The sequence below is a fragment of the Zeus faber genome (genome assembly GCF_960531495.2).
Source record: "Zeus faber genome assembly, chromosome: 19".
NCBI lineage: Eukaryota > Metazoa > Chordata > Actinopteri > Zeiformes > Zeidae > Zeus > Zeus faber.
This window is the reverse complement of record NC_137206.1, coordinates 1,612,466-1,636,110: the sequence shown is the minus strand read 5'-3', so window position 1 is coordinate 1,636,110 and position 23,645 is coordinate 1,612,466. Positions and strand designations below refer to the sequence as shown.

Sequence of the window (23,645 nt, the reverse complement as noted above, 5' to 3'; positions counted from 1 at the left end):
GCAACGCATTACAGTCATCCCAGAAATCTGACCGCTAGTTTGATAGATATTCTGCTGACTGCGAAGGAGAAGGAGACGCAGACAGACAGGCAGTGCAGACAGAACAGGAGGGCAACCTCACCTCTGTGGTTCCATTAGAGTATATCCCAGAATCAGCCCATGACACCGCACCACCTTCACACAAGACCTCGACTGTATGAAACTAATCCCAGCCGTTGCACATTTAGAGATTATCCAAAATAAAATCTTCCAAATTTGAGGCAAAACAAACACGGTGTGTTCCGCTGAGCGGGTTCAGATCGATATCAAGACGTGGATCAGATCAGTCAGAGCAGCACGAAACCACGTTTCATGGCCAAGAGCCTCCAGTTGTCTGGAGCAGCTGTTGGTTCCTCTGGAATTCATCTCTGCTTCCTCCATCTCACACCTCTGTCCTCCTTCTCTCCCAGGTTCCTGTGTGGACCGGCCATGGGAGGTGTCCGCTCCTCCGCCCCCTTTTCCTCTTCGTCCTGAGCCGGGCGGCACCGAGCTCACCGTGCTCGGCCTGCTCCCTCGTGACCGGCGCGACAGCAGCGGCAGCGGCGTCAGCTCCGCCTACCTGAGCGGCAGCCGGCGCTCGTCGGGCATCTCACCCTGCTTCTCTAGCCGCCGCTCCAGCCAGGGCTCCCAGAGCGACCGTCGGCTCCACAACCTCAGCTCCACCGACTCCTACGACCCCATCTCCACAGACGCGTCTCGCCGCTCCAGCGAGGCCAGCCAAGGGGGCGGAGGCTGCGGCGGAGGGGGAGGAGGAGGAGGGCTGCTCCCGGGCAGCGGGTGGGTCGGCGTGGGCGGTGTGGGTGGATGTCCGGCAGGGGTGGGAAGCTCGCGGGGGATGCTCAGCCTCACCCCGGCTCAACACTACCACCTGAAGGCCAAGTATGCGGCTGCCACAGGGGGGCCTCCCCCGACGCCCCTCCCCAACATGGAGCGCATGAGCCTGAAGACCCGCATGGCTGTGATGGAGGCGGGTGAGGGCGGCAACCAGGTGCTGCCCCCGCTGGTCAGGCCGCGGCGTTGCAGTGATGGCTCCAACGGGTACGCCAACGGGTACGGCGACGGGTACGGCGGCGGGCACACAGGGCATCCTGGCCACAGGAGGAGGGTTCTCTACCCCGGGGAAGGTCCAGCACAAAACACACGGAGGGCCAGTGACCCTGTGCGCTTCCAGGCTACCGATGTGTTGGGCCTGCCACAAGTGCAGCGATTCAACAGCCTCAACGCCCTCCACCCTCTGCCCCTACTGTCGGCTGCCCAGCACCCCGCAGCAGAAGGCCGCGGCCTGCAGAACGCCATGCGGCGCTCCGAGGGTAACCTGCCGAGAGGCCTCCAGCACTCGCCCTGTGGCCCCAGCATCATGGAGCACTCCACCCTGGAAGCGCTGGCCATGGACCAGGACCTGGACGCCGCTCTGCTGTTGGGAGACGAGGACGTGCTGCCAGATGACCTGCTGCAGTACCTGCGCTGTCACGCTGACGGAGGCTCCTTCAACAACATGGAAGATGGCTACGAGTCCCGCGGCCTCCAGGAGGAACAACAGCAGCAACAGGCGACGGAGAGGCGGAGTCCAAGCAAGCTGCCCATACAGTGGAATGAGGTGAGCTCCGGCTCGGCTCAGAGGGAGCCGGTCCAGGCAAGGCAGTGCGGGAGATGGCAGGGATCGCAGCCTGCCCCTGCCCCCTTCAGCAGGTTTGGAAACATGGTGCAGCAGCAGCAGCAGCAGCTTCCTCGGGACTTCCATAACAGCTGCGCTAACCCAGCGAACCAGCCGCCGGTCACCTGTAGGGTCAAGATGGAGGCATCGGCTAACGCCTGCATGGAGATGAGAGCCAGCGGTAACACTCCGGCGCAGAGCTTCGGCAGGCCCGACTTGTCCGAGATACCCGCCGGGCCCCGGGCCTTCTCCCAGGGCCTGGGTCCTCAGAGCCAAAACTTCTTCCAGCATCATCACAACAGCAGCAACAACTCCTGCCGGGTCGGGCACAACCTCCTCCTGAGCAGGGCTTCCGCGGAAGGCCTCTCCAGTATCCATGCCCTCTCTCAGGCTCCCGCCTCTCGCCTGGCAGCCGGCGACAGTTACCGGATCCAGCAGTACCTCACTCCAGAGACCACCGAAGACCCCCAGCCCGGTGGCAATCAATGCTCCCTTGCTCTCCAGGTGTCAGGGTTGAAGCTGGAGGCTCCGGATACCGGCTACCTAGCGCCAGGCTTCAGCGAGCAGCTCTGCTTCGAGCCGGGCGCCCCCCCGACCTCATCCGCCTTCCCTGGCTCGGAGAACCAGTGCTCGCCGGAGTCCGTGTCAGAGTCGGCCAGCCCCGGCACCTTGGGGGTCGTCGGGGGCCCAACGGCCATGCTGTCTCCCGGCTCAGACCAGGTGACCAGCACGGTGGACGGCGGCGTGTCCGGTGTTCTGGACGAGGTGGTGAGTCTGGACTTTGGCGCCATGTTGGAGGACGGCTACGACCAGAGCAGCCTGGTGTCGGGGGTGATGAGTCCCTCCGTCTTCCAGGGTCTGTCCAGGACCTCGTCCCGGCTGACCACACCCCGGGCGTCCGCCGCCTTCCACGGCCTGCCGCCGGGCGCCAACAACATGGCCATCGGAGACATGAGCTCCCTGCTCACCACGCTCGCCGAGGAGAGCAAGTTCCTCGTCATCATGCAGTAGCCTCTCCCTCTATCTCCCCCTCGCTCCCTCTTTCTCTCCGCCCTCTCCTTCCCGAGGACAAATTCGAAAGGAAGGGAAACCTCTGGTGTAAGTGAAGAACTGAGTCAAAAAAAATTATAATAATAGAGAAAGTTGTAACTTGTAAGAGAAAAGAAAGCAAATATGAGAAGTTGAAACACATTTCAACACAGTGTTGATGATTTCCAAACAGATTTATTTTGTAAAAATTGACATCTCGGCTGGAATACAAGGGATGTCAAACGTATGTGTAAATAAATAGTTCTATTCCTTTTGTGGAATGAAGGCTATTTTGTGGAAGCCCTTCTCTTTGTATTACTATTTGAAGCAGTATTCTGTGGACGGTCACTGTTTTTGTTGTTGTTGTTTTGTTGTTTTTTTAATCGCTGTACACACTGTTGATAAAAATGCATGTATTCAAGGTTAAATATAAATACTGTCTTTATAAGTACATAGAGTAGACCATGTGCCAAGTAGCCATCGTTTCGACCCCTCCACGTGAATCCGCGCTCCTCCCGGCAGAGGACCTGGCCATGACTTTATATCAGTATATATCATAGATTTTTGGCATAATGAATCTAATGTCTTTTCTTTGTGCTTCTACAAAGTCTTTACCACGTGGGGTTTTTTTTTTGGGGGGGGGGGGGGTGGCAAGAATATCCTCAAGAGTCTTAAATAGTAAAAAAGAAAAAGGCCACGATCAAGGTGTTCGAAACCCCAGGAGACGCCAGTCGTCTGGTCCCAGGACGCAGACGAATTCACCCCGTTTTTGACCGATTGTCGATGCCTTTCGGCAGTTGGCGTTAAAATGACCTTTTTCTTTTTCTTGTTTGTTTGTTTGGTTTAATCGATGAAAAAGGTCCAGTTTGGTGCTCGTCGTGTGTGCTTCTCCGCGTAGGTATCGCAGCGCTTCATGGGTTTGATGTTCCGTGTCCCTGGCCTTCAGTGTTTCATATCACATGGACTTTGCCTCTCTGGTGTTAAAGGTTATGAGACGACGTTTTTGTTGTATAGGAAATCAATATCCGTTTGTTTTATTTCCAATTTTCCAACTAAGAATGTGCAGGCCTACTGCCAGTGACCGTTGGTGTTGCCTTGCGGTTCTTAGTCTCCGCACAGAAAACATTGAGTGTTTTAAGTCGTATCGAGCAATGAGGTACAACGTGTTTTATTACTTACGGTACTTTTTGTGTTTTGTTGTTTTTTTTGTGGCTGTGCAAAAGTTTCGTTTTCAAGAGCGGAAACAGTTTCCTTTGAACGAAGGGAAGTACACTGAGGTACGTGCCTTAAACCTGCCTGTTAATAACAGAGAGAGAAGCAGAACACTGCCAATGAAATATGAAACAAATCAAAATAAAGAGAAAACGCCAAGTGTCCTGTTGCGACCCGAGGGGAAAGAAATAAAAATAAAATCACACAGGCAATGTCTGACGATCAGAGAAGACGAGCATTCTTTTTTTTAAGTTTTCACGTTTATTGTCCTATTTTATATAAATATATATATATATAAATTTGTAAATACATTACTCTTTGTGTAGATTTAGTCGGGGGTATTATGAGAAGGACCCATGGGGCCAAAAAAAAAGACTGAGTCCGCTTGGTACGAGCCCGTGGCCAGAAGAGACGCTCCACTCTTTTATAACTGACTACAAATATTTGTATGGTTTTAATAAAAAAAATAAGGAAATTGTATTTCAAGTGTGTGTTTTCTTGCCTCTGAGCTGAATGTCATTTGTTTGGGTGTTTTTCATTGGAACATTTCCCATAAAAAATAAAAAATAAATCCTATTCATTTCTATAAAATGAACGACTCCTCTGCTGTCAGCTGATACCGATCAGATTCATTAGTTGCACTGAACAATCAATAAACAAACAAAAAAATAAAAAGAGACAGTGAACCACTTTCTCAACTGAAAAAAATCACAACTATTTAAAAACATTTAATATATACATTTTTTATATATACACACATTTGATATACATTTTAAATATAAGCTATATTTTAATGATATGAATCATATTTTTATATTATATTGTTATTGCTTTTTGCATTTGCTATATTTGGTGTGAAAATTAAAATTTTCAACTGCATGATCGGTGCTAGAGAATATCTAGAGCGTTTGTTGCCCCCGTCTGGTCGCCACGGAGAACTATGATCTGGTGAGAGGTGTGTTCAGGTACAAACATGTATGCATTTCACTTTCAATGTGCAACACTCACACTCACTCACTATCTCCCCGGATCAAAGCCTGTGCTGCTACTCCAGCTTTCTGCGTTTAGCGTAGGTGCGTGTTTTCAGATCATTTACCTGGACGGCCACATCAGCTCCCATCACGGGTCCCTGTGTTGCTGCCGACGCAAGCAGACACAGATCTTGCATCGTTTTCGAGCTTCCCAGGCGGAGAAAAATGGGATTATTCTCGAGGCGAGTCCATATTCTACCGGGTCCACAGGCGGTCCTTCCATCCGGCAGAGTTCCAGCGATGGGCGCAGCGCCTCACTCACTGATGCATCACTCTAAAGGCCTTTAGGGAAGGTACAGCGTGGACATGGACATGGTGGCCGGACGGAGGGGAGTCGTGTAGTGGATTTCAGTGACGAAAAGTTTGGCTCTTTTTAGAGACGCAGCTCTTCTATGGGAATGTATTTCTCACAGGCTGCTGGGCTTGCGACAGTGTATATGCATTTTTTTGGACAACTTCAGTGTTGAGGTTTGGATGCTAGGTGAGCTTTTGAAAGCCGGAAACACAAGTGTAGTGAAGTGTACGTTAAAAGCGTCCGGAGACCAGGGCTCAATTTGAAGGCGACCTGGTCACATTTGAGCTCACACAATTCCATCCAAATCCTGTTCCTGGCATGAAACGATTGTAGGACACGACCACCCCCTATAAGACTCAGTGGCTCAAGGAGGAAAGGCGCGGTGGTAGAGCTTCAGGCTTCAAGGAATCGATGCTTTCAAAGCTGGCAACACAAGCGGTTGTTAAAGAGCACCCGGAGACCAGGACCTGGCCTCAAGGCGACCTGGTGGCTAGATGGTTCAGACTGCCTCCCAGTGCTGTCGATATGTTTGAATTCGGATTTTTCCGTCTGTATCTTGTTCCTTCCTTCAATCAAATGATTGGAGGACACGACAAAGCTTTATAAGACTCAGTAGAGCAATGACATCATTTGTTGGGTGACGACTTCAGTGTGGGAGGACTTCCGGGGCTTGATGGCAGGTCAGCTTTTGAAAGCTGGCAACACAAGTGCACATGAATAAGAAGCTTGGAGACCAGGGCTGAGAGTTATGGCGACGCGGTGGCGTGATTGTGTTCGCGGCTGGTTCGAGTCCCTATCCACCCCTGTAGCCCGATCACAACAACAAATCCTGGTGCAACGGGTGTGGGGTGGATTTGGATGCACGCCAGCCCCGGGAAGGATAGCAATGGGGGTTTTCCGAGGTGGCTCAAGTTTTGAAGTGTCTAGAAGAAGTGAATGTTGATATTTATGTTCATCCCAGATTGTAGGAGACATAAGATGAATATGTATTTAGTTTGACCTCATCTAACCGGAAAACTGAGACACTGCACCAGTTTTGTCGTGAAGGTTAAACATGACATCAATGATCAATGACATCAAACGACGGATGCCATTCTAGCTTTCAGTAAAGCACCACACCTGCAATGTTTCAAAACGTGAGCCACACTCCGCTTTCTCTCCACCACCATAATGCCATCGTTGCCAGAAGCCAAGCGTTGGCCCCGATCGGGCTACGAGGGGAGTCGAGGCGGCCAATCGCCCGACGCGTTCCGGTGCCTGATTTCAACACCATCACACCACCGGGTCGCCTACATGCGCAGCCCTGGTCTCTTTGAAACGCCCACTTGTGTTGCGGCTTTCAAAAGGATCACCTGGCATTGAACCCTCAAGCCCTCCAACACTGAAGTTCACGTCCAACACCTTAGCGCTTTGAGCCACTGAGTCTCCAATCATTTGATTCAAGGAACTGGACATGGATGTAAAAAGGACTTCAACCTGAGACTAGTGATGGGAGAAATTAAGCTTTCAACCCACTGAACCGACTGCCTACGAAACGCACAAAACACTGCACGCTGGTGACATCTTCTGGGCAATTTCGTGTCACTGCAACTGAAATAAACATAGGTGAAATAAAAATGTCCACGTGACCTCACGCAGGGTGGGGCGTCTGGTCGGCTGTGGTGGGCGTGCGCAGGGCATGAGAGTCCTGTAGGGTGTCGACAAGGCTGTGGAGTTCGGGGCCCTTTCCGCTGCTTGAAGGCGCCGCGACATAATACCGACCTTCTACACCAGTACCACTGGGAATAAGTCATGTACACTCACCGGTGGACATCTTACACACACACCACCACACCTGCTTGGAGCGCACCCCAGCAGCCTCCTGGTTGCATCCCTCTCCTTTCCTCCCTCATTTGCTGCCATAACTATGACAGGAAGAGGCCACGTGAGCAGTAGTAGTTCCACTTTTCCTGGACCTAATTCACTGTTTTCAATACATGTTGTCGTCCAGTGTTTGTTTTTGTGTAAATGTTTGTTTCTATGTTTATTTGTCTCACCGTGGTGATTTCGCCTCTTGCAGTAGTGATCAGTTGTTTATAGACCCAAACATGATAAATAGTTAAACAAAGAGGGGGTTGGTGGTGGTTGTGTAATATAAAGCTGTGCTCAGCTTGTCCACAGGACAGAGTTATTGCAGCACTTGTTGATGATTAAAGAATGAATAAAGAGTTGCTTTGCAGGTTGAGAACTTGAACCCCACTTGCAACTAACTCTGTCCTGGATGCAATAGAACAAATACTCTGTTGTGTGTCCAGCATGCTGACAGCACAGGTTGAAGAAGAAAAAAAAAAAAAAATGTGCATGTGACAATTGTGTTAAAAGTAATTCTGTGACGAGGAGCGCTTGTGTAACTTGGTTAGATGAGGGCGAGAGTTTTCAGTAATTCTTGAGAAAAACAATATGGCAAAAACAAAAAACGCCGGACATGGCGGCTCGTTTTTGCCTCCCATGCTCTGGGGGCTGCAAGACATCGCCTCAAAAACAGGTCATTTCAAAAAGGTTAAACAATTTAAACTGTTCACTTGGATGCATCACGAGGAACATTAAAACACAGACGGAGCGACCGAATTGGCCTTCGGTATAGAATATGAAATATTTTATTACTAAAAGTTGTGTTACACTGAAGGTGCCCTTTCTTAATTTCACAACTATTCTTTATTGAAATCACAAGATTGTTTAACCACATCATGAAAAAGAAAGAAAAGAATGGATCAAAGCGGGAGCGCATGGTAGCGATGGGTTATTTACAGCTGCGGCTTGGTGAGCCCTGACGCAGGACTCTGTGCACCACCTCCACTTACACAACGTTGATCTTTAGATTACTCTAAAGCACCCGGTCACTTCAGAGGCACCATGCCGATTCTCACATTTGTCCCTTTTAGGTTTCCGTGGCGAAGGGTGATGAGTAGAGTCGAATGTTGTGGAGAAATCACCTTTTGGACCAATCACACTCCATAAACCATTACTCACTGTACTTTTTATAATTTAATAATCCCACAGTAGAGCACGATCCGGTGTATAAATGTTTTTTTATTAGGGCTAAAAAGGACATGTTAAAGCTGATGTGCTATTCTAGCTTGCAATTTGGATCTTGCAACACAAGAGCTAGTTTCCATCTATTTATTTTTTTAATTGGATTTGAAAAACCTTCACGTCACACCGGGTGAGCTCTCGCAGCACACTAGCATGCGTGGGCACAGTGGTTAAACAACACTGCCTTAGATGAGCGTCTGCTTGCTCAGTCCTGCCCCCTGTGGCCAGCGAGTTATACCGCAACGTAATTAACATCCAAATCCTCATACATTAAAGGACAGCTATGGCATTTTTAAAAACAAAACCTTGTTTTACTTTGCTCATTGGGCGTCAAACTCAGTGATTGGCATCATACCATTTATAATTGATCCAGTAGAAAATAGCTTCAGCCAATGGCCGAAAATCGTGACCACGTTCTTCAGGGAGCGTGATTGCACGTCGGCTGAGTTTAGCAGCTCATTACTGGACCAAGTTAAATGTTCTCATTCCAATCACACAGGCTGACAGCCAGTGAAGGAGAAATGAGGCTCAGGTTAAACCCAGCACGTGTTTTCCTTTCAATTTGTTGCAATAAAAGTCACGGCTACAGGTGGCAACACTGAGCGAGCAGGCGCTCATCCATGGGGATAATGGTTTATGGTGTACGATTGCTTTAATAGTTCCGAACTTTCTACTGGACTCTCATCACCTGTCGTCACGGAAACATATAAAGGACAAACGGACCTATCAACACGTTGTGCTTCAAGTGGCAAAAACTGTTTTCGAGTTTACTTTTTTGTAATTTTTGTGAATCAACATCATGTCCAGCAGGTTGGTGGTGCAGGGCTGGGTGTTAAACAACCTAGCGGCCCCTAGCGGAGGCACTTAAATCGGAGAGCCTTAGGAGCCGGAACTAAGCCAGACTGGGGGAAAATACATCAAAAAAACAAACAAACAAACTAGACCCGCTCAACAACATAAAACAACTACCTGCTTTGAAAGGTGTGAAATCCTTCTTTTCAAGAGTCCGTCAAAACCCACACAACGCTAATCCTTCAGTACAGGCTCGTATTTCAGGGATGGTGGTTGGAGGAGGGTGGTGGTGGTGGTGGTGGTGGAGGGGGGAGTCACATGTGGGACATCGATGGGCGTTTACACAGGCCTGCACCACAGGAATCTAGAGCAAGAAAGGGTGCACATTCAGAAGCATGCATCGCCCCACGACGAGCAACGTGATTCAGGAAGACTGAACAAAGAAAAAGAAATTACAAAAAATAAAAAAGATGTGCCGTTATTTAGTCTGCAACTATGACAACAACAAAAACAAACTAAACTGGCTGATGCTTCAGATTGAGAACAATGCAGCGGACATATTTACATGAATCATAGCCTTTTTTATTTTTCCACTTCAATGCCAGTTAAATCGAAAAAAAAAAAAAAAAAAAAAAAAAAAAAAAAAGTTCATAACTGCATCACTGGGTACTGGGGAGGGAGGGTTGGGGGACGGAGGTGTGTGGGTGGGGGTGGGTTTACGCCAATAATCACAAAAAAAAAAAAAAAGGTTCCAATCAATGTTACCATCTGAATAACCTATTTACAATAAAACAAGGTCGTGAATCCAGAGGAAAAACATAAAACGGTGAAGAAGAAGAATCCGGGGACATTTGGTGATGGCTGCCTAGTGGGTGGAGGACCACCTTCTGGGGGGTGTGATCTCCTGGATGAAAGTGGCGGATCAGAAGGTGGAGGATCAGATGTTCGCCTAGATGAAGGTTGGGGTTCAGATCTTCTCCTGGATGAAGGTGGAGGATCAGATCTTCTCCTGGATGAAGGTGGAGGATCAGATCTTCTCCTGGATGATGGATAGAGAACTAGATCTTGTCCTGAATGAAGGTGAAGGATCAGATCTCCCATATGAAGGGGTGGAGGATCAGATCTTCATGTGGATAAAGGGTGGAGGATCAGATCTTCTCCTGGATGAAGGGGTGCTGGAGGGCCTGGTTGATGCTGATGCGCTTGGCGGGGTCCAGCATCAGCGTGGCCTCCAGAAGGTCCTTCTGCTGCATCACCTTCTTCCTCTGGTCCTCAGGGAGCCTCTGGCCCCCCACCATGTCAGCCAGGAGGTCTTTGGTGGGGTTGATGGTGCTCATCACCGTCACCTTCTCCTACGGTGGGGAAATAATAAAAAGATTTGAGGAGAAACTTTGATGCGTTTATTATAGTTTCACAGATGTAAGAACCTGACCCCTATCTGAGGAAATGAGACACTATCATATTTTGTTTTTACAATAATAATCACAATTCCAGGGAATTTTCTCCAAAATGAAGTTATCTTTCATAACCCTGAGTTATTTGGTTCCAGACATTTGCTGATAATCCAGTTCTAAATGGGTGCAGGGCATATCTGGACAACGTTATCTGAGTGGAGGCAGTGAGGAGTATCCACAAACCCTCTCCGTCACTTTGTCCACTTCGATGTACAGGAAGTTGAGGTTCTGATCGAAGTGCTGGTCTTTGAAACGCCCCTTGCGGATCATCTGAGGGCAGAGAAACAGGGTTGCGTCACGCGTGATGTCTCCTGCGCGGGAGAGCGAGCCGCCAACACTGGGGTCAGGAAGCTGCCGAGAGGAAGAACAACTGACGGAGCTTCAGAAAGCCCATGATGCAAGAGCACCGGCTGCATGGCAAACCCAGCCGCGGTGGAAGCACTGAGAGCTTTGACTGAAGTACAAGTACAAATACCTTGACACATAATTACTTTAATAATAACGTACCACATTTACATTTCTACTTAAGTAAAAAGCATATAAGTACTTGCTCTTAAATGTAAGGTAGTGAAAGTACTTATCAATACACAAGTGTCCAAATATAACAGTCTATAATACTTCATATTCCTGTGTCGATGAGCAGTTTGATGGATCCAGTCCCTGATTTACTGATTATTATTTTTTAAACTAATGTAACTTGACTGTGTTAAAGGTAGAGTGAAAAGTATAGATATTTCCATTGAAATGTAGTCGGGCAAAAGTCCAAAACCTCTGAAACTGAATATACTTATAATGAAATTAAATACTGTTTTCTTCTGCTTACGGATCATACAGCTAGTATATAGTATGGGAAAAAAACGTCAGAAAATAGTGTATGAAACTGATTCCCATTCTGGAATGGGCCCCACAGGGGGGCTGTGAGGCCTGACAAACTATACTTCCTAATTGTCAAATATTGGTTCCAAATTCAACAAGAGTGTCAGTTCAAATCGAAACTGTAAGTAAATCTATACAGTATATATACATTACATGTTAAAAACCTTGAAAATAGAAGCAATTGAAACAAAAACTGGTAATAAATACTGTATTGTATAAAAAAATGAAAGGCAAAACATATTTTAAATGGGAGGGTCTTCAATGGAATGAGGTTTGTTTTGGGGGGCTACGGTTGGGAACCCCTACGGTAGGATATTCATATCTTTGATCATTCCTTGTCGATTTTGACCAAGTTAGTAAAAGTCTTGTTTATTATTTCAGTCTGGGGTTGAAATATATTTACTGCAGACGGTGGATTTAGCTTTTCCTCCCACGTTACCTTGTTGGGCATCTTGCCCTTGAGGTCCATGGCCAGTTTGAGCATATGGTTGTTGGACGAGCCGGGGAACAGGATCTTTCCGGTGTAGAGCTCATACAGCGTGCAGCCCACAGACCACATGTCGATGCCGTAGTCGTACGGCTTCCCAATGACTGGATGAGGAGGGGACGGCACAATGTCAGCGAAATTAAACTACTACATCCACTCGACTACTACAACCACTCAACTACTACAACCACTCAACTACTACATCCACTCAACTACTACATCCACTCAAACACTACATCCACTCAACTACTACAACGACTCAAACACTACAACCACTCAACTATTAAACAATAACTGACCGACTAAACCACCGAACTACTACAGGTTGCTGGAAGGAACTTGAGGTAGAGCTCAGATTTAATATTCTTTATTTTTATATAATGTGTTGTATTCCTCACGTGAAGCACTTTGAATTGCAATTTTCTATGAAACATGCCGTGCCAATACAATTGCCTCCAATTTTACTTAAATTGACGACAAAGTGGAACATAAGGTGTTTCAGGGTAGCGCCAGACATTATTCCACGGAGCAATTTTCAATAATAACACGACTTGACGATCCAACGTACTGATCTCTGGAGCTCGGTAGAACCTGCTGACCAGGTACGGCACAATGTCGTTGTCGGCAATGTGCGACGCCGACCCGAAGTCGCAGAGCTTCAGGATGGTCTTCGACTCGTTCACCTTCAAGGAGAAAACAAGACCGTGTCACATTAACAGAGAAGGTTCATAGTGATAACCAAATAAGGTATTGATATTAGAATTTTCAAATCGATTCAGATATTGAAACAACTGAATCTGAACATCAGTGTTTGTTTCCGCCAGCCCTATGGTCAGTATTGGTTTCTTTGTATTAGGATACATTACAATTCAATAGTACAATTTCTTGAAAAATAGATTTTTGGACATAAACACCATATAACAGGTCACATAGCTTCTGTTTTCTCTCCCAAAATGGAAACTGTAAAGGTCTGCTGCACGTTGCTGTTATAGTGAAATGACGTAGATTAGGTCAAAAAGAAGAGTGCTGTGTCACCAGCAAATGTTCTGTTTAAGTATCTTCATTTTTTTAACTGTACAAAAACAATTTAAAGAAACAAATGAACGCAAACTCCCGACAGATTTGAGAGACAAGGTGGCGCCGAAACAGAAAATCCCTAATGTTTTTTTCCCATTTGTCACCATTCCGAAAGGCTCACCAGGATGTTATCCGGCTTGATGTCGGCGTGCAGGATGTTGCATCGTTTGAGCAGCTTGAGCGCCAGGAACAGCTGCTGGCTGTAGGAGCGAACGGCCTTGATGTGGAGACCCACGTCCTTACCGTACTTCTTCAGCACCTCGCGCAGATTCATACTGGAACATCACACACACAACCGCTGATTAGACGGAAATCGGGACAAAAGTATCAATTCATATGATCAGACATCGCCAACTCCATCGATTGATGAGGTAAGAGCAAGGATCTCCTCGCAAAGACTCTCCGCTGAGACCGATTGTGTGGCACGTGGGTCTCGATACTGTCTAAATTTAATTATTTGATTTCAATTCATATTTCAATTTCAAAACAATTTATATTCTACCTCTAACGAAGAGAGAAATTATGCAAAAAAAAAATTAAATATAAAAATGATCTTCTCTTACATTTAAATTTTCCGATTTTATTTTTATGAATCTTTTATAAATTTCAGGTTTTTTGTAACATTTTGGGATACTTTGCACAACTATTGCTCCGCAGGCCGCGTAATGTAAATCAGAGAAGATCAGAAACTGTCTCTACGGCAAGAAAAGACAGAAAATGAGGTGCAGGTTGAAAATGACCGAATTTATCAGTTAAAGTGTCAATCCGTAAGATCGTCTGTGCTGTGTGTATTTCACGACAAAGTCTCCAAAACTGAGGTGGTAGGTATATTGTTTTTGTTCTTTTCTGTGATTTTTCATCCAAATCGACAGTTTACTGACCACAACTAGCTACGCTGCTTTATCCAATTCACCGCAGCTGCCTCGCTTTGTGCGTGCACGATCTTTGCATTGCATTCGTGCCGGGAAAGGCGGACCCCGCTACCAGCGCTGGAAACAGCATATAGAGGAGCACACACAAAACGCAAATACATTGAACGGCTGTGTTGTAAAAAGTGTCAGCTTAAATAAAATAAGATTTTTTATTTTTTTTTAACAAAACGATCTTACAGATTACCACCTTAAACAATCCATCACTCAATAGGGAATGTGGGGCACCTGAGGGGCTCGAACACCAGGCAGAGATGCTGCTTGTGGTAGAAGTGTCTGAAGAGACGCAGGCAGTGGAACTTGTCATCGGGATCTGAGTCGTTCAGCTTCTTGAGGAAATCCAGCTCCTTCAGACCCGTCTTCTGCCTGTCGACACAGAAGAACAGGTTAGACGTCACCGCTGCGCTCGGCCGAAACTCAACCTCATATCAAGGACCCTCAATTTGACAACGTTTGACCAAAGTGTGATATTATGAAAACCAATTAACACCACCTCTTACTGTTTTGAATTACAGGAAAACGCAGAAATTTGGCTCAGAGATAAAATTATAAAACAATTGTTTATTACTGATTTTTAATAAACCAGGTTCCTCGGCTGATGAAAAATGCATTAAAAATTGGATTATTATTCTGGCAAAATATAACATTAATAAAGCGTTTCAAAACCTTCCTTTCATCTTTTTAGAGATTCTGATTTAAATTCTTATTCGGTTACTATTGGAAATTTTTAAAAATAGATGAAAAAAATTGGTGAAACCCCTTAATTTCTAAAAAACTACATGAAAATCACAGCACTTTATACATAAAATAGATCCTAGATATAAAATTCAGCAAAACCTGAAGTGTTTTTAATGTCAGCTTATTCCTTTTTGTTTGTTATTAATTTTTATCTTTCATAATTTCCATTTGATACCTGATTTGTGTATGGTGTAGTAAAAGCCTCGGACGATATCTAGTCTCGTATCATGATATCGATATTATAACTCTATGATATATCGCCCAGTTCTACATACAGTATATCATAATAGAAATGTGAAGACTAGTTAACTAGTTAAGCTTCTTTCATTAACATGTTATAGTCAAATGCTTCCTTTACATTCATTTGCTTCCCATTACCATTTTTACAAACAACTGACAGTGATTTATAATTACAAAAGCTGTACTGGTCACTGCCAAGACATTGTGTGAGTCTGCAGCAGTGTGTGAGGGACTAACATGAGCTCGTTGTTTCGTATGATCTTCACCGCCACCTCCTGGCCAGCCCTGGCCGTGTCTCTGGCTCGGATCACGTTGCTGAACACTCCCTGGCCCGTGTAGCCGTAGACGTCGTAGCGCTTGTCCAGCGTCTCCCCGATGTTGAGCCCTGGACCACAGAAAACCAGCACAAAAGGTGAAGGAAGGGATGTCGAGCGGCCAAGTAACAATGTCTTATGCCGGAGAAGCCATTGATCTTATTACTCGCAGACTAAATAGAGCTTGTGGTAGAATTTTTAATTAACGGGCAATGTGTCCGGAAAAATTTGTTTGATGGATGTGTATAGCATATGACATTACATCCTTTAGCAGACATTTTTGTCCAAAGTGACTTAGAATAAGAACATTTTGTAGGTAGTATCAATCCAACTGTATATCCCATAGTCACAGCTAAACCTTCTACAGGAAAAGGTTGCGTTATTAGGGTTAGAGATTCTTTTCGGACTGATAACGATCTGAAAACAATGATTTTGACAAGGACAAAGAACAAGAACATTTCCATCCGAGCGTGCTGCTCTTTTTGTGTGAAGACTCACGGTAGTAGCCCTCGGCGTCCGTCCAGTTGTCTCGGAGGTTGGGATTCTCCTTGAAGTCCTTCCCGACGCCCGCCGCTCTCATCCTGGCGCTCTGCAGGCAGCATCACCACAAGCAGGTAAGAAGCAATGAAACAAACACGGGCTGGGGCCGATCCAGAGTCAGGGCGGGACTTTAACCGGCCCTTTAAAAACTATTTTAACACTAGAAAATCATAGGATGGGTCAAATTTGACCCAAATGATTGTTTGTTTTTTCTCCCAAAGAAAAATATTTTAATCATCTACTTCCAGGAAATCTCTAATGAAGTTTTTTTTTGATGATGTCAACGCATTGTTTTTACATTAGTTAAATAAAATTAAATAATATGTACAAATTTGTAAATAAAAAATAAACGCATTTTAAATCGGGTCATTTTTGACTAACATATGTATTCTAGAGGTGGGGTCAAGTTGCCTCTGCATTCAAAAGATTAAAATGAGGTCAGTTAAAAGAGAAAAAATAAATAAAAATCCAATTTGCAGCACAGTGCGCGGTCGTCAGGCAAAACCGTTCTGTCAACACTGGATACATTTAAACTATTCTGATGCCAAACACTGGAGTTGGCTCTGAATGATTGAAAAATAAGGTTTCAGCTAAATAATACAGAAGTTTTCCCTTTAATGCTGACCTCTTGTTGCTTCATACTGTACATATTTAACAAAAAATAACTTTGACTGTAGAACCCAAATTCCCTAAAATTCAACACAATTACATAATAATTCATAAACAGGGACACTGACTGTTAATACTTTAGTTATGTCAGATTCATTTTACATTAAAAAAATAAAATTTAAAAAAAAGAGCGATAGCAAACTGTTAACTCCCAGACTCACATCAAAGTCTGCAGCAAACATGTCGTCCGACTCGGTGAACATGTCGGGGGCGGAGGGTTTCTTTGGGTTGGCTCCTGCGAGGAGGGAAACAAGGTGTGATTAGCGACCTCCTCGTTATCCTCCATGTTGTAAAACAGAGGATATGGAGCTGGTGTTTGATTCACATACTCTGCAGAGATCAAAACATGCTTCAGGTGGCAGAGTGACACCGGCAACTAAATGAACACACGACAACAGAAAGAAACAAAAAATTACCAAAAAAAGAAGAAAAAAAACACTTTTCTTCCTGTCTCAAAGTTTCCCAAAGTATGTGTAGGGCGGGGCAGTATCACATAACATCACATCATTTAGTCACTCGTATCAAACCACTGTATGTCGGTATAACATTGATATTTTCACATGAGACTAGAAACTAGCGCTTTATTACTGGAAGATTTACTTTACTTAAGTACATATATTTTACAAATTCTATACTTAGCATCTTTGCTTCAGTATATGCACTTGAAGACTTTAGATTTGTACTGCAGCACTACAATTCAAAGGAAATGTCTATATGCATGTTTTACTACGTTTCTAACACTTAACTTACTAAAATAAGATACAGAACTGTGCACTGAATGACAATATTTACTTTTAATACTTTAAGAACCTTAAATGGTAAGTACTTATCTACTTTAACTGAAGAAGAAATGTCAAAGTAATGTCTAGAGTAATTTTATGTCATTGTACTTTACTTAAGTACAAGGTCTGAGTACTTCTTACACCACTGATGGTGGTAAGAGTAATCTATAGTCATGGCATCACAGGTTAAAGGGGACGTCTGACACGTCACAGGATATATTTGTGTGCAAAATTTAGTAAACGTGAAAAAAGATATTCTTATATTATAATAGATATAAATTGAACAATATTGAACTTGTTTTTAATCTCTCAGTAAGGTCAGAGAGCCTCACGCTAAAGCAAAAGTGAACAGGAGTACATTTTCTCCTGCCGCCAGAAACCAAACAGACGCTGGGGATTCAAACATGAGGCTCGTACCGTCTTTCTCCTGGGCGATGAGGTTGTGCTTGGCCTTGATGCTCGCCTCGAACGTGTTGAGGTTCTCGCGCTCGTACTCTTTGACGTCGGCAGCGACGCGCTCGAGGATGTCGTCCGGCGACGGCGAGCGGCTCCGAGTGCTGCTCTGGGGGCTCGGCGGCTCGGACGCCACGTTGTTGTCCTCATTCCCCACCTTGTATTTCTGCACGCAGGAGGGAGGCAGATAGTACCTTATTCATCCCCTGAAATGTTCAGTGCGCCTACGTCACGCAGAATTTACTCTGATTAAACAGAATATTTCAGCGTAAAATTAGAAAAGTATTGATCATTTGCAAATTGTGCAGGACTATAAAAATATATATTTATTGCGATATAAAAGCGATAATTATCAGGATAATATTTTCCTCAATGTCCAAATAAAACAAGATCGATAATTTTGAGGCGCAGATTTATTGATTTATAGATGCGTTAGACAAGTGGCAACTAAAAGTTTTGCTGGGATTTTCTTTTTTTTTTTAACGCAATGCAGATTTTTCTTTTAAGACCAGTTTATTTTGGACAATTTAATTCCACTAATAAATGTGTTTTTTTGAATTGCATCAATGGCATACAACTGCGTTCTTTATTTAAAAAATATTATTCTAATTTATGGTGATATGGTTTTTGGTCTAATTGCCCAGGACTACAACAAAATCACAGCACTTTTATACATAAAATAGATCCTAGATATAACAAATATAAAACAGATCATAGATCGTACTTAGTGCATATATATATATATATATATATATATATATATATATATATATATATATATATATATATATATATTTTAAAATTTCCAAATGTTTTTTGGTTCTTTTTATTTTACTGTATGTAAGTCACTTCAAATCCCTTGTACATGTAGAACCATACTTGGCCAGTGGCTCTAAACTTGATCATTTTGGGGCAAAATCAAATCACAACCTGTTATTTCATTGTTGAGGCATGGAGTAGGATGTTTTGAAATATTCACTGCGGTAATGGGAAGCACATGCTGTTCAAACTGAAATACTACTGGATGGACAGATCAGCATGAAGGGAAGTGAATGCACCTGGACAATGGCCAAACGCTGCTGCCGCCGCTGCTCAATGAGGGCCTCTTCATCCACCTCTTCACCATCAAAGTCTTCCAACCTGCACGCACACACACACACACACACACACACACACACACACACACACACACACACACACACACACACACACACACACACACACACACACACACACACACACACACACACACACACACACACACACACACAATAAGGGCGTTGAAATGCACACTGGACGGTCAGCTGACTGGAGAACGACTCACTTTTTCCCCACATGGATGTTTCTTCAGAAAACACTGTGGCATTTGGTGTTAACATCCCCTAAATAAACCATTAAAAGGATACTCAAGTTTCAAGGAAATAAGCTTTTTGTCCAACTTAGCCAGTTTCAGACCAGATGGTCAATATTTATTTCCTCACTGTGAGTCCAGTTGATAGTGAGGGGCTGCATGCTAACTGTGTTAGCTCAATACAAGGCTACAGAGGGGATCAACTAGCCTACCCCCTGGGAAATCTTCCCAAAATCTGGAATATCACTTGAGGGTCATCCTCATAAAACATGAAAGAAATGAATCGATACACATATTCACAGAGATTGTAAAATAATACATTTAAATATTGAAGTACACGATGCCTACTATATTCACATTCTCTGTGAATATGTGTATCAATTCATTTGGGACATGTTTTATGTGGTTACAGTATATCGATACTGTGAAAATATCTCTATGGCTGTCATCAATATCATGATGAATACCTTTGCGTCCCTCAGCCCGTGGTGCATTGTGGGTACTCACACTTCTCCCTCTGAGGACTCCTGGTCGACCTTCATGCCTTCAGATAGACTGCCCTTGAACTTATCTTCATCCCTGCCGCGTCGCCGCCTCCTGTCCCTCTCTCTGGAGGTGGAGCGCCGGTACTGTCGCAGCCTCCCGTAGCGATCCCTCTCGTCCAACCTGCGGGGAGAGACCCCAGCGTAACCACGCGCTTCCTGTTCCTTTTCACATTAGGTCATTTGGTCTTTTGTTCTTGTCTTTCTTGACCAATTTCCCGCTGCAATACACCGATTTCCAAGTCACGGCTCATTGTCATCAAAGTGACAAATTTGCATCAAAAGATCCAAATTTCAAGTGCTTTGTTAAAACGGTATTTTAAATATGTGATGCAAGATTAGCTGCTCTGCTTACTTTGTTACAATTATATAATCACCAAACCGCATTATTTGAGCTAATCGTGATCATTTTGTAAAATCGTTAAGATTCTCTGATCACGTTTGTGTTAGAAATATCTAACGTGGGATCCCAAATAGACTATGAAGTAACAAACTTATTCCGATTGCAAGCAGAGAACAAAGTACGGCAAAGAAAAATATTGATCCCAAAACTTTGATTTAGGAATTAAGTCTAGATATCGATATCTACAATATACTGCCCAGCTTTCATTTACATCATGACACAATTCAGTGTGACAAACTGCAATTCTGAATATATAATCAGATATTCTGATCGTACGGCCTGATGGTGCCGGATGGAGCTCACCTGTGTCTGAGTGGAGATCTGCTCCGCCTGCGAGGGGAAGAGCGTCGCCGTGGTGACGGTGACCTGCGTCTGAGCGGCGAGCGGCTCATCCTTCGTCTGGAGGGGGCTCTGGGGCTGGCGTCCCGCGACCGGCCCGGCCCGACCTCGACCCGCGAGCGCTTCCTGGGACGGAAGAAGCGCAGAAGAAGATTAGCAACATGGGGTTATGTTTAAAAACAAAAACAATATTCAGATACAATTCAACTCCATCGTTTCAATTTGTGAACGATTTGACAACTGTAATATCTATATTTTGATTGGAAGTCCGGCAAACATTTTTGACATGAATTAAATACCAGAAACAAATAATTATAAATATAAAATTTCTGTATTAGACTGAATTTGTTCCCTGACATTTTTGTAATGCATGTCAGATAGTTTACTGAAAAGTTGGTAGTGATTCTCATTATGTATAAAATGTCTCTCTCTCTCTATATATATATATATATATATATATATATGAAATTGCATCGTAAATCATCATCTCTATCGGATTGAATCGATATTGTTGTAGTGTGGTGTGCTGTGTGACAAATAAAGATTGTTGTTCTTCTTCTTCTTCTTGACTCTATTGTGAATATATTGACATTGAAAATTGTGAGATCCTGCCCAATGCCGAGCCCCAAAGCAATGACGATCATTAAAGTAAGTTTTAGGAGTTGTGTTAACGTACAGGACAAACTGTGATTCTCGTGGCATTTCACTGATGAGTCAACCTGTCAATCCACTGCTCCACAGACACTGAAGGAGCTTTGGGTTTGCACCTTTCACTAAGGACACTCAAAGCCGTAACTGTGAGAAGTTATAGGAATCTTTTTTTTAAAGTCAAAAGAAATTCTAACCACCTACACTTGGGCTAGGAGTATTGACAAAATCAAATATCCCAGTATTTTCTGTTGATGAATACCTCCATATCGATCATTTTTGGAATGATGCATTGGTGCTTTCATGAAGACATTTACACACATAAACGTACATTTTTCTCTCATTTTGCATTTAGATTATGGCAGCGTACCTCAGCGGTGACTCCTGCCGGTCGACATCTCTCCTCCTGGCGTCGGCCGAGCGGCTGCGCCCCCTCCTGGGGGATGGTCGGGTCCTGCCGGGGGAGTCGCTCCTCTTGGACACCCGATCGGAGCTTCCGGCTGGGGGCTGATGGGAGTCTTTGTGGCGGGGGGAACCGCTGCGGCGCCTCGGGGAGCCGTGAGCCCCTCGCCGGTGCGGCGAGCGGTTCTCTTTGCCCGATGAGGCGTCCTTGGACGGGGACTTGGCCGGCCGTCTGTCCCGGTCGCCATCTGAGCGTCCGGGGCGTTCCAACCTCTCGCGGGCGGGTCGCTCATCAGGCTGCGGAGACGCGCGCTTGTCGGGACGGCCCCCCCGCTGCTCCGCCCTGCGGCCGGGGGGGGAGTCGGACTTCCTGCCTCTGTCTTTGGACCTGTCTGCACCGTCTGACTGTTTCCTGTCATGGCCCCGCTCCTTGGCGGTGGCATCTTTGCTGCTCTTGGTCGCTTTGTCTGGCTTGGCCTCCTTGGCGGGCCGCTCCTTGTCCTTCTCCTTGGACCGGCTCCGACTCTGGCGCTTGGCGCTGGATTTACCGGCTTCCGTAGATTCCCGCCTGGATTTCCCACTCTTTCCGGCTTGGCGAGGGGACACGGGTTTCCCGGCTCCGGTCCTCTGGCGCTGCTCCCCATTCCGGACACGAGCCTCTCCGTCCTCCTCAGAGCCGGAGTTGTAGCCCTGCAGGATCAGCCCCATCCCTGACTGCACCTTTCCCTCCATCAGCTGGCTGTCTAGCTCCGCCTTGATCATGGCCCGCTGCTTCTCCAGGTCCTCCAGCAGCGCCCGGTCATCCAGACTGGGGTTCCCCGAGGATGGGGACGACTCAGACTTTCTGTGGCCGGAGGTGCCCAGGATGCCGGGCACGGAGGGGGGTGGCGAGCCCTCCTTGCGCTTGTGTTTCCTGTGCTTGTGTCGGTGTTTGCGCTTGCGCTCCTTGTCCTCGTCGGAGGCGTGCTTGTGTTTCTTGTGCTTGCTGCGGTGCTTGTGTTTCTTCCTCTTGTGTTTGCTGCTGTGGTGCTTGGTGCCCGACTCTGGCTTCTCACCGTTGGTCTCCGCCTCCTGAAGAACAGAGAAGCAGCGTTAAGGTGTTAAAGATATATAGACAACAAAGCAACATTTTGGGCCCAAGGTTTTCATTGGGCAAACGGTTTGTGACCATCTTATGAAAAATAAGTGACATTCCACGGACCACAGAGCTTCCCAGCCCGACCTCTTCCTCCTCCTCTTCCTCGGACACATCCCCGCTGTCTTCGTTCCCGCTCCTCTCACGGCTTTCCACAGCTGGCTTTCTGTGCGGCAGAAGGTGAAGACAGGAGAACGTTCACATGAATGCTGTGATTGAGACAGTGTCTGCAGGTATCAGAGTTCAATTTAACACTTCTTTTTTTTTTTTTTTACACACACATCTAAACTCAAATTCAAGACCGAACTAATCATATCTTTCTCATTCAATAAAGTATTGCAGGTATTTACTTTATATCTGGTGCAGAGCAGAGTTAAGTATCAGGTAGAAACAGGGCAGGTTATAAAGTACATGATTCTATAAACAAGATTATTCAACAAACTGTTTAGAATAATTTCCTTTTAATTCAGATAGCAAGGTAAGAGATTAGGAACTAGAATCCATCTAGTCTAAGAACAAGGATTTTCCCGGGCTTCTCTTCTCAGATAAGTGTAAAGGTGTAGTATAAAACGAGTTGGTTCATCGAGAACGAGTAGGTGTTAAGTATCAGTGTCTTCAAGGTTCAGTGGTAGAATTTTTAGGGTTTTGGAACATCAGAAATGCATCAAAACAACTGGCTTGATAGGTGTGATATAACTTTGTGGAAGGTGTTGGAAATCCAGTCGTAGAAACAGGTAGGATAGGCGATAGGAGTTGCTTTAGGAGACTCCCAACTCCTAACTCCTAGAGTGACTCCTAGTACCTAGACAGTCTCCTCGAGTGTCCCCTAACTCCTAGACTGTCTCCTAGTGTCTCCTAGCACCTTGAGTGTCTTCAAGCCCCTAGACAGTCTTATAGGGGTGGAACAAAATATTGCTACTGGAATATATTGTGATACTTCTTCTTGCGATATGTTTACGAACCACAGATTAATTGGAAAAGGTAACCATAATGGTGAAATACAGTTTTACTGCTATTACTTTTGAAAGTAATAATTCCCTTCATCTCAATGCTGAGTCACAGTGAAAAGTAGAGATAAGACAGATATCTTATCTATCTAAATACTATCTAAATATCAGTTTCTCTAAAGCTCAGTGATTGGT

General features: G+C 45.1%; 2 protein-coding genes across 3 annotated transcripts in view; one reads left to right on the top strand and one right to left on the bottom strand.

Annotated features, from left to right (window-relative positions):
• Window positions 1-3,341, top strand: part of gli3 (GLI family zinc finger 3) — a 155,073-nt gene extending 151,732 nt beyond the window's left edge. Inside the window, exon 15 of the mRNA XM_080020166.1 lies at window positions 450-3,341. Within this exon, the coding sequence (XP_079876292.1) occupies window positions 450-2,704 (2,255 nt within the window). The 3' untranslated portion in view covers window positions 2,705-3,341. The remainder of the gene's footprint in view (window positions 1-449) is intronic.
• Window positions 3,342-7,866: 4,525 nt separating this feature from the next.
• The window catches only part of prpf4bb (pre-mRNA processing factor 4Bb), a 17,595-nt gene continuing 1,816 nt past the window's right edge, over window positions 7,867-23,645 (bottom strand). The window contains exons 2-16 of one of the 2 annotated variants that reach the window (XM_080020335.1): window positions 22,570-22,669; window positions 21,337-22,439; window positions 20,283-20,444; window positions 19,542-19,700; window positions 18,742-18,823; window positions 17,648-17,849; window positions 16,610-16,683; window positions 15,738-15,828; window positions 15,163-15,310; window positions 14,176-14,313; window positions 13,140-13,293; window positions 12,510-12,624; window positions 11,894-12,045; window positions 10,762-10,848; window positions 7,867-10,476 (exon numbers count right to left, since the gene is read on the bottom strand). In XM_080020335.1, coding sequence (XP_079876461.1) covers window positions 10,273-10,476; window positions 10,762-10,848; window positions 11,894-12,045; window positions 12,510-12,624; window positions 13,140-13,293; window positions 14,176-14,313; window positions 15,163-15,310; window positions 15,738-15,828; window positions 16,610-16,683; window positions 17,648-17,849; window positions 18,742-18,823; window positions 19,542-19,700; window positions 20,283-20,444; window positions 21,337-22,439; window positions 22,570-22,669 — 2,971 coding nt within the window. In that variant the 3' untranslated portion in view covers window positions 7,867-10,272. The remainder of the gene's footprint in view (window positions 10,477-10,761; window positions 10,849-11,893; window positions 12,046-12,509; window positions 12,625-13,139; window positions 13,294-14,175; window positions 14,314-15,162; window positions 15,311-15,737; window positions 15,829-16,609; window positions 16,684-17,647; window positions 17,850-18,741; window positions 18,824-19,541; window positions 19,701-20,282; window positions 20,445-21,336; window positions 22,440-22,569; window positions 22,670-23,645) is intronic. The other variant, XM_080020336.1, reaches the window with a different exon arrangement.